A 13,910-nucleotide genomic window follows, 5' to 3' on the forward strand; every position below is an offset into this window, starting at 1 on the left:
GGAAATGTAGATATAAAAGGAGCACAGATTTGAAGGACAATGATGGACAATGTAGAGTCAACTATGTGTTCTATACATGTATCAAAACTCAAAAAATATAGAGAGAGAATGTAAGTGTATATATAGAATGCTGGGGCTGGGACAATCGTATGATGAATAGAGCACTTGCCTTACATATAGGTTCAATCCCCTGCATCCCATATGGTCCCCTAAGCACCACCAGGAGTGATTCCTGACCTGAGTGTAGAGCCAAGAGTAAGCCTGAGTATTGCTAAGTGTGGGCAGGCAAGCAAGCAAGCAAGCAAGCAAGCAATAAATAAATAAATAAATAAATAAATAAATAAATAAATAAATAAATAGGGGCTGAAAAGATAGCACAGCAGTAAGGCATTTGCCTTGCATTCAGTCAACCTGGGATTGACCCTGTTCAATTCCTGACATCCCATATGATCCCCCAAGCTTGCCAGGAGCAATTTCTGAGAGCAGAGCCAGGAGTAACCCCTGAGCATCGCCTGGTATGGCCCAAAACCCAATCAATTAATAAATAAACTGCTAATAAATAAATAAATAATATAGAGTGAACCCCAGCACAAAGGACCAATTATAGTAACTAGTAACATATCATATTGGAGATATAGCTCAGCAGGGAGAGCAACAGGCCTCCAAATGAGGCCCTAGATTTCTTCCCAAATTGCAAATCAGCAGCAGCGGCATCTCTGAAATGTAAATAATAAAGGGAACTGGACCTAGGAGGCAAATATGTGAGGGGCTCATCATCATCATCATCATCATCATCATCATCTGTGAGATGTAAATAATAGGGGAAACTGGACCTAAGAGGCCGCTATGTGAACGGCTACATGATGTGGTTATATAAAAAGTAAAAAAAAAAAAAAGGAAAGAAATCTTGCTTAGATTTAACTTGCTGTTGTTTATATTTATATGAGTATATGCCAAATGTCTGTACTGCAAATTACCACGGTTTACAACTAATTAGGAAATGGGAAATGTCGCTTTTTTTCCTTTGATTCACAAGGTGTTAAAGAATAGCAAAAGAGCTGGGACAAACTTTTTGCTACCAAACTCTGCATCCATATGTTGCATTGAGATTTTGATGAGTAACGTAATTACTCCTGAACAATACTCACTGGCATTGAACATCAGTTCATCTCCCTATCACAATAGTCTATACAAACTTTTTTAAAATTTACTTTTATAGGGGCCTGAATGGTGGTACAGCGGTAGAGTGTCTGCCTTGCAAGCGTCTAACTTAGGACAGACCTCGGTTTGATCCCCCTTTATGGTCCTATATGGTCCCCCAATCTAGGAGCGATTTCTGAGTGCATAGCCTGGAGTAATCCCTGAGCATCACCAGGTGTAGCCCAAAAACAAACCCCCCAAAATTTTACTTTTATGCTGTCACCGTGAAATTAGTTGTTCATGATTGCGCTTTAGGCATACATGCAACATTCCCACACCAATCCTTTCACCAGTGTTAATTTCCTATCACCAGTGCCTCCCCCAATCTCTTTTACAAGAGGAGCTTTTAGTTTTTTAAATATACTAAATTTGGGGCCGGAGAGATAGCACAGCGGTAAGGCATTTGCCTTACAGTGGTCGGCAACCATTGTTTACAACTGAGCCAAATCTCGCCAAAGCCACAATTGAAATTTATTTTGAGAGCCACACAAGGCATGCACTGACAGAGGCTAGGAGTAGAGTCCTGACTCCTGGAGCAGCCACCCCGCAGACAGAAGAGCCAAATTAAAAGTGTAAAGAGCCACATGTGGCTCGCGAACCGCAGGTTGCCAACTGTAGCAGGTCAGCCCCTGAAGAGGTTGACTGATGGAGGGATGGAGAATGAGGCCCTTTTCTTCCAGCTCGGAGCACGCATCTGCCACCCTGTCTAGCCCACGGTTCTGAGGTGAAACGGCGGGTAAACAGCTCGCAGACAATCAGGCTCGTGGAAATATTTGCTTTATTCGGATGGACAAAACTGAAGTCCAAAGACTCAGATTCAGTTCCAGCCAGCAAAAAGCCCCCCCGCCTTCCACAGACCCTTGCTCTTATACTCCAGAGTCAGGTCCCACCCAATGGTGGGATCAGATACCAACCAATGGTGGAAGCAGAATCAGGTCCTACCCTAGGGTGGGGGCAGAATGCCAGGTCACACCCTAGGGTAGGGCACAGATTAGGGTGAGCAACATAGTAATCCCCCAAAATATTTACATACACAACAGCCAACCACTGCTTAGACGCAGAAGGATGATGGTTCGAATCCCGACATCCCATATGGTCCCCCGAGCCTGCCAGGAGCGATTCCTGAGCATAGAGCCAAGAGTTAACCCCTGAGTGCTGCCGCGTGTGACCCAAAAACCAAAAAAAAAAAAAAAAACCTAAATTTTTTGCACTGTGACTTACAGTACTATTGCTGAAAAGCTTTCTTACACAACACTTTGCCACCTTTCAGCACCACCAGCTCCTCAAAAGCCTATAATGATTTTTAAAGTACAAAAACAGTGGGAATGCTTCGAGCATAAAACTTTTAATAGGGGCCGGAGAGGTGACGCTAGAGGTAAGGTGTCTGCCTTGCAAGCACTAGCCAAGGAAAGACCTCGGTTCCCCAAACCAGGGGCGATTTCTGAGCGTTTAGCCAGGAGTAATACCTGAGCATCAAACGGTGTGGCCCCAAAATAAATAAATAAATAAATAAAACTTTTAATAAATTTTTACTAAGTTTTTTGGTTTACTTTTATTTGGGGGGGGTTGGTTTTTGGGTCACACCCGGGAGCACTCCAGGTTACTCCTGGCTCAGAAATCGCTCCTGGCTGGCACGGGGACCGTATGGGATTCCAGGATTCAAAAACCATCTTTCATGGATCAGCTACACTGCAAGGCAAATGCCCTACCACTGTACTATCTCTCCAGCCCCTTTTTCCACTGTTTAATAAGTAAAGCAGATGAACCATTAGGCATATACCAGAGCCTGATAAAAGATTTTTTGCAGGGGCCAGAGTAATAGCACAGCGGTAGGGCATTTGCCTTGCACGAAGCCAATCCAGGACAGTCAGTGGTTCGAATCCCGGCATCCCATATGGTCCCCCAAGCCAGGAGCGATTTCTGCATACATACTCCTGCATAGCCAGGAGTAGCCCCTGAGCATCACAGGGTGTGGCCCAAAAACCAAAAAAAAAAAAAAAGAGATTTCTGCAGTAACACCAGCAGGCTCAAACAGTACTAAACACAGCATGGTAAGTAAAGCCTTAGACACTGACTTTAGGAGCACCATGGAGAGAAATATAATAATCATTTCTTTGTTTTTTGTTCTTTTTACTTTTTTGTTTGTTTTGTTTCTGTTTTGGGGCCATACCTGGAATTGCTTAGGGGTCATCCCAGGCTCTGCACTCAGGAATTACTCTGGTAGGTTCAAGGACCAACTGAGATGCAGAGTATATAGAAGCTAGGTCAGCTGTGTGAAAGGCAAATGCACTACTCACTGTACTATAATGCTCTGACCCCACAACCATTATTTCAAATTGACCCTTGTTGGTCTATGTTTTGATCATTCCATTTGCCTTTGTGTTGTAACAAACAACATGAAATAAGTTTGTGCCTGCAAGGGGACAGGAAAAGGTGGTGAATGGGAAATTGGGGACACTGGTGGTAGGATTGGTGCTTGAACATTTAATGCCTAAAACAACTATATTATGAGCAACTTGTAAATCACTGTGTTATAATAGAAAGGCAAGTAAGGTTTTTGGCATTGCTATTCAGATTTCTTTTTCAAATTTTATTTATATATAAATGTGTATATTATAAATATATATCATATATATATATATATATATATATATATATATATCAGAAGTGACTACTTTCAATCATTTCAGTCCAAAGGCGGGGGTGGGTTGGGTTGGGACCGACGGGCTGGAGGCAATATTGCTCACTTTGGGAAATACTGATCTAGATCTATGAAACATTTGCATCTTAAGTTCAACATCTTTTCTAAATGCTCAAAAGATGGCCCTGCAATTTCTGAACATACATTCAAGACAGGTTTGCACAATGTCCTAGTTACGGAACTTTATGCACCTTATCTCAATGTTGAAAGCCAAAAAAATACAATATACATCTTTCAGACTGGTGATAAGGGATAAGAAAATATGCACTTAGGGGCTGAGACCTAAGGGCAGGAACACAGTGAGTAGGCATTCGCCTTGTACGTGGCTGACCTGGGTTCAGTCCCCAGCATCCCATAGGGTTCCCCCACCTCCCAGCCTGCCACCAGCAGTAACCCCTGAGTGCCTCTAGGTGTGGCCCAAAAACCAAAAAAAAAAAAGAAAGAAAAAATATGTGCTGATAATAGGGCCAGGCACTTGGGAGGTGCTCCATAAATAAGTTGCTGGTGCTGTTATTAGACTAAACTACTTATCTGTGTAAAAATTTACTGTGTTTGCCTTTGGGGTATAAAGTCTAATAGATCTCAAAATTACTAACTAACAAGAACTCAATAAAATCAAAAGTTCAGGAAATCTCCAACAAGTTCTATCAATACTATGGACTCAACTGAAACTCTACAAAATAAGTTCATTTTATTTGATGTATCCACTAGCAGGATACAGGTCACAAAGCTCAGGATCACATCTGAAGTCGCTCTCTGAATAAGCTCAATGAGAGAAGGGGCTGGGTCCTTCATCTCCTTTAGTTACTTCCTCTTCATCCTACACAGTACCATGAACTAAAAAAAAAAAGAAAGAAAAGAAAGAAAGGAAGGAAGGAAGGAAGGGAGGGAGGGAGGGAGGGAGGGAGGGAGGGAGGGAGGGAGAGAGAGAGAGAGAGAGAGAGAGAGAGAGAGAAAGAAAGAGAGAAAGAAAGAAAGAAAGAAAGAAAGAAAGAAAGAAAGAAAGAAAGAAAGAAAGAAAGAAAGAAAGAAAGAAAGAAAGAAAGAAAGAAAGAAAGAAAGAAAGAAAGAAAGAAAGAAAGAAAGAAAGAAAGAAGAAAGAAAGAAAGAAAGAAAGAAAGAAAAGAAAGAAAGAAAGAAAGAAAGAAAGAAAGAGAAAGAAAGAAAGAAAGAAAGAAAGAAAGAGAAGAAAGAAAGAAAGAAAGAAAGAAGAAAGAAAGAAAGAAAGAAAGAAAGAAAGAAAGAAGAAAGAAAGAAAGAAAGAAAGAAAGAAGAGAAGAAGAAAGAAAGAAGAAAGAAAAAGAAAGAAAGAAAGAAAGAAAGAAAGAAAGAAAAGAAAGAAAGAAGAAAGAAAAGAAAGAAGAAAAAGAAAGAAAGAAAGAAAGAAAGAAAGAAGGGACCGGCAAGGTGGTGCTAGAGATAAGATGTCTGCCTTGCAAGCACTAGCCAAGGAAGGACAGAGGTTCGATCCCCCGGTGTCCCATATGGTCCCCCCCCAAGCCAGGGGCAATTTCTGAGCGCTCAGCCAGGAGTAACCCCTGGGCATCAAACGGGTGTGGCCCGAAGAAAAAAAAAAAAAAAGTACCATGAACTAGAATGATCTATTCCCATCTCCTTGACTGGAAAGATACACCTAAAATTCCGTAGGTTCTGGAACACAGATCAGTAGTGGGACCTCATTTCTACTTAAATTCCCCTGATTTAGAGGAAAAGAGATGATCAATTCATCCTCAATTTGATCAAGATATCTGCAGCTGGAGTTGTTCACCAGCATCTAACAGATATCAACTAAAACTGTACTTCTGATGTCCAGCTTACATATAGTGTCAGAAAATACACTAGTAAGTGATTCTGCGGTTGGGAGAAAAAGGAGTTGGGGGAAGAGGAAATGACTGCTAAAAGGAATGAGGTTTATTATGGGCTGGGGAGAGGGTGTGGTAGTGAAAATGTTTTAAGACAGATTTTGGTAATGCTTGTGTAACTCTGTACATTCTCTGAAAATTAGTTGGGGCTGCAGAAATAGTACAGGGGTTGAGACACTTGCCTTGCTCGATCCAACCATGGTTATATCCCTGGTACCCTACAATATTACCAAGAGAAATCCTGGAACACAGAGTCAGGAGCCAGACACCCACAAAGAGTAAGTCCTGAACACAGAGCTAGAGTAAGTCCTTAGCAGACAAACAAAAATTTTAATTAGATGTTATATATGTATACTATATGGAAATGGAAATGATATCTCAATAAAGATGATATTTAATTTACTTATTCACTTTTTAGGCAACATATAGGGGTGATGGTTTTTTTATGAGGGTTTAACATTTCAGTGCTCAGGACCAATAGTATCCAAGGGATACTCAGGAACCCTGTAGGACCAGGGATTAAACTCAGGGGATCATACATGCTAAGCATGTACTTGAAACACATCCTTGGCCCTAACATTTTTTTTAGCTGCATTTCTCATTCGATCTCAGAAAGCAGAAGTTATACTTAAAGGCGCAGATCCCCAGCAACAAATCCATAAACTAACTGTAACCATGGAATGAAGTAGATCCTGAAAACCCACACTACCCCTCAAAATGAACAAATTATGCTTAATTTGCCCAGACATAAAGGCCAATGTATGTTGCAAGTTTTCCTACAAGGCAGAGAGAAGTGGCCACCCTAGACACTGAGGGGAAAGTGATTCTAACCAGAAGGTTGACAAATGGAATTATTACACTATTATTAGGAATAAAGGAAGATTGGGGACTGGCATTTTTTTCTTGTAAACTTGTGGGATTTTATGTTCTGAGTTTTGTTTGTTTATAGAAACACAACTTTATACAAGCAGAACTACCAGAATTCTTCCCCAGTGGTTAATACATAGATAACTGTGTAGGTTCTAACAACTGGCATGAGTATGATTCCTTATACCCAAACTGAGCAAACTGAGAAAGAAATGTGCCTCCTCTTATGACCCCCCCCCCCCCCATCCCCGGCTATAGTTCTCAAGCTGGAAGATTAACTACCATTAACTAAGCAGAGCTTTGTATGAGGCCCCAAGCTGGGTGCCTTTTTGTTTTTGTTTTTGTTTTGGGGCCACACCCAGTGATGCTCAGGGGTAACTCCTGCTGACTATGCACTCAGAAATCACTCCTGATTTGGTGGACCATAGAGGACGCCGGGGGATCGAACCCTGGTCTATCTTGGGTCAGCCACATACAAGGCAAATGCTATACTGCTGCACTTTTGCTCAGACCACAGGTGGGTGCATTCTTACACACACACGCACACACACACATTCTTACAGATACACACACACATTCACACACACACACACACACACACACCAAAAATCCAACATAAGTGATGGAGTCAAGATCCAAACACACACACACACACACACACACACACACACACACCAAAAATCCAACATAAGTGATGGAGTCAAGATCCAAAACCTAGACAACCCTAAAACTCAATTCAATCTGAACTTCACTTCCATCTCTCTCATCACTACAAAAAATAAAATAAAGCAAATTAAATGTTCAGAACCCTCTTGACAGGCCAATGACTCACCAACAAAAGTATCAAGTAAATGAGGACCCATTGAAAAGACAAAAGAGAATGACTGGGAGTAGCCAGGACCTGACTCCAACGAGAACTTTTCACAAAAAAATAATGTAATTTTCGCTTTTTTTCTTAAAGATTTTTTTATGTAGGTTCCCAATTACTTTCTTGATTATCATATTTTTATTGTTGTTTGTTTTGTTTTGTTTTGTTTTGTGACCACACCCAGCAGCGCTCAAGGTTTACTCTTTGCTTTGGATGCAGAAACTGTCCTGGCAGGCTACAGGGACCATATGGGATGCTGGGGATCAAACTCAGGCCCCTCCCAGGTCTGCCATGCAAGGCAACCACTCTGTAGCTGTGCTATCTCTCTGGCCTCTATCTTGCTTATCTTTTATGTGTCCAGATCAGAGGTTTTGAACTCTAGAGGAAGATTTCATAGAGTTCATTTATCAGATTTTCAAAGGGATTCAAGAGACTACTGAACTAGTGGACAGATTTGTTTCAGATTAAACAAACTTTAAAAGGAGACTCGAGTTAACTTGGGTTAAAACAGACTTCTATGACCAGTCTCTGTGATCTTCAGGCTCACTCATAAAACCAAGTAACGAGCGCAGAAAGAGTGTATAAGGTCCTGAATACAGCCCATTCTAGTTTGACGCCAATACCACATTTGATCCCCTAAACACCTCTCTGAGCACAGAGCCAGGAGTGACCACTGAGCAAAACCAGGTATGGCTCAAAGTCCCCCAAAGGAAAAAAAAAAATAGCAACAATCATCTAAATGAACTTTAACAATCCCTGGAGGCCTTATTGCCTTTAATAAGCAAGGAAACATAAACCTGAAGGCATATCCCTGTAATAAAATGCAATCATAAAATTCTGAAACTGGAAGTCTCCAAGTCAACATTACTTATATAAAGTATGCATGTATTTTATGGTTTTATTTTTAATACAGGATTTGCAACACTGATAGCATTGCATAAGGGCCCAGAGAGACAGCTCCGAGGTTAAATCATTTGCCTTTTATCCTGCCATCACAGTTGCAATCTCCACCACATCGTTCCCTGGAGCACTGCCAGCGCTCATTCCTGAGCCCAAAGCACCAGTTGGGGCTAGTGCAAACCCTCTAACTCTAAAAAAAATTTCTTATATGTTATTTAATTAAAGAACCATGGCTTACAAAGTTACTGATGGATGAGTTTTAGATATATAATATTTCAACACCAATCCCACCACCAGTGTCACCTGGTGCTCCCATACTACATCATCCCTCACACCCCAACCAGCCTCCACTGTCTTCTGCCTGCCACCTTGGCAGGCACATTAAAGTTCGGTAGTTTCAGGCGGGGAGATAGCATGGAGGTAAGGCATTTGCCTTTCATGCAGGAGGTCATCGGTTCGAATCCCAGCATCCCATATGGTCCCCCGTGCTTGCCAGAAGCAATTTCTGAGCCTGGAGCCAGGAATAACCCGAGCATTGCCAGATGTGACCCAAAAACCCACACACACACACACACACCACACACACAGTTTGGTAGTTTCAGCTTAGATCTCCCACATTCCTAAAATAACCAAAGCCCAGATCCCTGTTCCCCCATTACTTCCCTTTCTCAGCTTCTTCCTTCTCACCTTGATTTCTCTGTCCTTCTCCTCCCTAGGCTCTAGGTTCAAGAGTGACATAGGTCTCCCCACTTTACTACATTATATTTTCTAATACAATGAAAGATAATATGAGATGGGACTGGGCTGTAGCTCAGAAGTATAGTGGTATCATTTCATATATATGAGGCCCTGGATGGGATGTGTGGCATGGCACATGCACACACACACAAGATAAATACTAAACAGTTGGAGTCACCCCGTAGGAAACTCCTAATGTCAATATCAGAAATCTGAGAGATGATCATACCACTTGTAAGTAATACACAACTTGTATATAAGCAGTAGCTAGTAGTATAATAGTTTAGATATTTGCAGAACAGAATATACAGGGATTAGAAAACCTAGTGTCCTGTTAGGCTTTCCCTCAATTTATACTTGTCTATGTTAGTCACTGCACTAGATCATTTAAGTAACACTTGAACCCTATCACCCCTATCCAAAGACTTCTCAGTCCCTCCTCCCATACAGTGATACAAAATTGCCAGTCACACCCAAAGGCACAGTCCTCAGCTTCAAGATATAAAATGCAAGTCCAAATTCCAAAGACATGGTCCATGTATCCAATGTGGGTAAAGTCAGGACCGGATGAGAATTCAGAGCTCTGCATCCCCAGGAATTCTATCTCAAGCTAAGACTTTGGAGTGGGTGAATTGTGTAAGAAGCCCCCAACCCTGTTTTCTCACTTTTAAAATAAGGAATATCACACAGAACAGCCATGGTGAAACAGTGTCCAACATAGAGTAAAACCTCTGGAGCCACTGGGAATCCATCCTACTCAGTCCAGGAAGGGACCCAGCAGGCATCCCAAGCATTTGCTAAATAAAGCATTAAAGTCGATCTGAATTTCAATTCAAAATCATGGAACCAACCTGTAATAATAGTCTCATTGACTTACTCCTAAAACAAAGTTCATGTGTTCCCTGTTCAAGGATGGTCCTTATCATTAACCATTAAAAAAGAAAGAAAAGAAAAAACCTAGGAGGCAGGAGGAGGATGAAAAAATACCAATGTTATCCACCAAAATAAGACATCCTCTGAAAATAAGACCTACTTCCAGGTTTCCTTCTGGGTGAAATATAAGGCATCCCCTGAAAATAAGCCCCCATCCAGGCTCTGCCTTGGAATGAAAATTAATTTACCGTAAATTGTTTGGTAGGGCTGCCCCGACTGGCGTCTATAGGGTTCACAGTTTGTCTGGTTTGCGTTGACAACTACCTTACTATTGTACCATATATAGATAATAATTTCCATTATTTTCATTTAACAATAAATGTGTACAGTATTCTTCATGGGAAAATAAGACATCCCCTGAAAAGAAGACCTAGTGCATCTTTGGGAGCAAAAATTAACATAAGGCACTGTCTTATTTTCGGGGAAACAGGGTAATACAGTGGGTAGGGTGTTTGCCTTGTATAAAATGGACCTGGTTCAAACTCCTGGTGCTCAGGAGTAAGCCCTGAGCATTGCTGGGTGTGGCCCCAAAACAAAAATAAGTCTGTTCTTCTACTTCAAGTATAAGTTCCCTTACAAAGACCCTGTCTCTAAACAGTCTCCTCATAGCACATCACAGTTTGTCTGGGCTTATTTCACTTCAAAAGTTTGACATTTCTACCTGGGGGTTCCATTGTCTCCTTTTTCAGGTTTAGAAACAGGCCCAGAAAATCACATCTCGGGCACGTGACTTCTGTCGGAGTCACTGAAAGAAGCTTGGGAACCACTGGCACAATTAGGATCCTTTTCTGACGACACAACAGAGCTGAAAAATGTCCACCACTGAAGTAATGACAGCAGAGAGGAGGGACCCACCAAGTCCAAGGCAATTCCATCGTCTACCTTCGTGTTCTTCTGGATTCTTACAACTTAAAGTTGGACCAAATGAATGGAAGAGAAGAAAAAAAGGGAGGGGGGGGCTAAAAATTAAAGAGAGAGAGAGTTCAAACCAAGGTGCCCATCACCAGGGGTGCTTACTGCTCAGCAGAAAAGCCTTTCACAGAACATCTATTTCACCTTGCCTTATGAAAGAAGAAAGAAAGAGAAAGAAAGAAAGAAAGAAAGAAGAAAGAAAAGAAAGAAAGAAAGAAAGGGAAAGAAAGAAGAATAAGAAAGAGAAGAAAGAAAGAAAGAAAGAAAGAAAGAGAAGAAAGAAAGAAAGAAAGAAAGAAGAAAGAAAGAAAGAAAGAAGAGAAGAAAAAGAAAGAAAGAAGAAAGAAAGAAAAGAAAGAAGAAAGAAAGAAAGAAAGAAAGAAAGAAAGGAAAGAAAGAAAGAAAGAAAGAAAGAAAGAAAGAAAGAAAGAAAGAAAGAAATGAAAGAAAGAGATGGGGTACATGAAAGGTTGGTGGATGGATCTTTTAAGTCTGGGTTTCAAATTCTCTCTCCCACAGAAAGGATGGAAGACGTTCCCCTTCTGGGGAACTCTGGAGAGGTCAAGGCTATGCGCGATGTAAAAAAGAAAAGACTAAAAGGAGAGTTGGGGAGCCGGGCGCGAAAGGGAGAGAGGGAGAACTCTGCTCGAGCTATTTTTAAACCGTCGCCCACAGTTCGGAGTCAAGGAACACTCTGATTCTCTCCTCCCACCGCTGTCACCTTGTGCGGAACACGAGGCTCGGAACCTGCGCACGGACTCGGCCCCGCGGCTCGCTAGAACCCTGCGGGGGATCCTGGCGGCCGGCCACTCCGCGGGCTCTCCGGCTCGGTGCCGCCAGCCTCGCGCGCAGCGGCGTCGGGGAAGTCGCAGGGGCAGCGATCGGCACCGCCTCATCACCCCCCAGGGAAGGCAGAAAGGCGGGCAGGCAGCGGGGACCCGACGAAACCCACTCCCCGCTCGCCGGGCGCCCCGAGGGGAGGAGCAAGGCTTCCTTCCCCGGGCTCGAGCCCCGCGGCCCAGACACCTGTCAGCGGGACGGGGTGCGCGCGCCACCGCCACCGCCACCCGACGGGCGTCCCTCAGCTGCGCCCCCTTCCCGCCCGCCCGCGTTCAGTCCGGCCCGGGAAGCCTCAGCACGCCCGCCGGGTGGTCCCCGACCCCGACCCCGACCCCGACCCCGACCGAGCCCCAGACGGCGCGGCGGGCGGGCAGACTCACTCTTGAGCGCGCTGACGAGCGTCTTGCCGTCCTTGAGCAGCTCCTTGATGAACTTGTTGGTCTTGTCCAGCTCCGCTTCGTGCGACTTGAGCGTGTCTCGGAAGTGCGGGCTGTCGAGGCAGCAGTCGCTGAATTCCAGCGCGGGGAGCCCCATGCCGGCAGCCCGGCCGGAGGACGCGGAGGACGGAGGGACGGAGGGAGGGAGGAAAGGAGGGATGGAAGAGCCCCGCGAGCCGCCCACGACCCCCCGCCCGGCCCGGCCCGCTCCCCTCGACGGCCCGCCGGCTCCACAGGTGTGGCGGCGCCCTCCCTTTCGGGCTGGCTCCGCAGGGGGCGCGCACGACGCCCCAGGACCCTGTCCACGGAGGGATCCGGGTGAGGAGCGGCTGCTGCTGCTGCCAGGCGGAGCGGGAAGCGCGCGGCGGCGGACCCCGGCGCCGAAGGAGCCGAAGGAGCCGGCGAGTGAAGGCGGCCACGGGCTCCCCGCCTCCTTGGCAGGCGGCTCCGCTCTCTCTCTCTCTCCGGATCCTGCAGCCTCGAGCGCCCTCTCACAGCACCCTCACTCCGCCTCCCGGGAGGGCCGGCGTCCGGGGCCGCTCGAACCTGCTAGCGATGACCTCATCCCAGCCTCAGCCAATCAGCACGCCCGCAGCAGCGGCCTCCCCGGGAATGCCCAGCCCTTCCGCGGCGTTCAGCCAATCGGCTGCTTTGATGGGCGGGGTCTCATGCAGGGGCGTGGCTCATACTAACCACCCTGGGTCTGCAGCACAAACCCCGCCCCTCTGCCCGCCGCCCGCTCGCCCGGTAGATATAGCTTGCGGGCGCTACCCGGTTTTCGTGCCTACGACACACACACACACACACACACACACACACACACACACACACACACACACACACACACACACACACACACACACACCCCACACCCCTTGCCCGTGCGCTCTAGGAAAGATTCTTGGAGCCCGAGGGGGTCGGAGAGATAGCATATGGAGGTAGGGGAGAGCGTTTGCCTTCCGTGCAGAAGGACGGTGGTAGGAATCCCGGCATCCCATATATATGGTCCCCTTGAGCCTGCCAGGAGCAATTTCTGAGCGTAAAGTCAGGAGGAACCCCTGAGCGCTGCCGGGTGTGACCCAAAAATAAGCCAAAAAAAACAAACACAAAAAAATGATTTTGGAGCCCGAGACGGAGAATCTGCAGCTCTGGTGAACCGGGAAGCGTGAACCCCCAGGAAATGAGGGCTGCAGAAGTGAGGACCTCTGAACTGAACAGTCCTTTCTGAACTGCTAAACGATCGAGCTTGCCGTTCAAATGCAATGAACCCCTTGGTTCCGGAGGGCCGACACCCTCCCCCCTTGAACGCCTGCTGCGAGCAACCACGTCGACCCTAGGCGACGTGTTGCGTGAGTCCCGCACAAAATAGTTGCATCTTGGAACGGCCAGTTCTGCCCTGCAGCCTTCCCGCCCCCTACTGTCCGTCCCCCTCTCGCCCACTCCAACTCAGGACCTTGCCACCACCGCCTCCCTTCCCCACCTCACCCCCAGACTTCCTACCTAAGAACCCGACTTCCTACACAAGGTATCAGCCTCCACTTGTGTTCCTGCACCAAGCACGACTTGACATAATTACCTTCTCTGCTCGTCTTACTTCCCTACCTTGTGAGGGCACGTTACTGCAGTTTTCTAGAGGGCTGATGCTACCAACA

The 13,910-nt window shown here is 45.3% G+C and overlaps 1 protein-coding gene across 1 annotated transcript in view; it reads right to left on the minus strand.

The window, feature by feature from the left end:
- ARHGAP26 (Rho GTPase activating protein 26) overlaps positions 1–12,355 on the minus strand; it is a 517,227-nt gene extending 504,872 nt beyond the window's left edge. The window contains exon 1 of the mRNA XM_049786899.1: positions 12,202–12,355. Within this exon, the coding sequence (XP_049642856.1) occupies positions 12,202–12,355 (154 nt within the window). The remainder of the gene's footprint in view (positions 1–12,201) is intronic.
- Positions 12,356–13,910: the final 1,555 nt, after the last annotated feature.

Source organism: Suncus etruscus, chromosome 14 (genome assembly GCF_024139225.1).
Source record: "Suncus etruscus isolate mSunEtr1 chromosome 14, mSunEtr1.pri.cur, whole genome shotgun sequence".
NCBI classification, from domain to species: Eukaryota; Metazoa; Chordata; class Mammalia; order Eulipotyphla; family Soricidae; genus Suncus; species Suncus etruscus.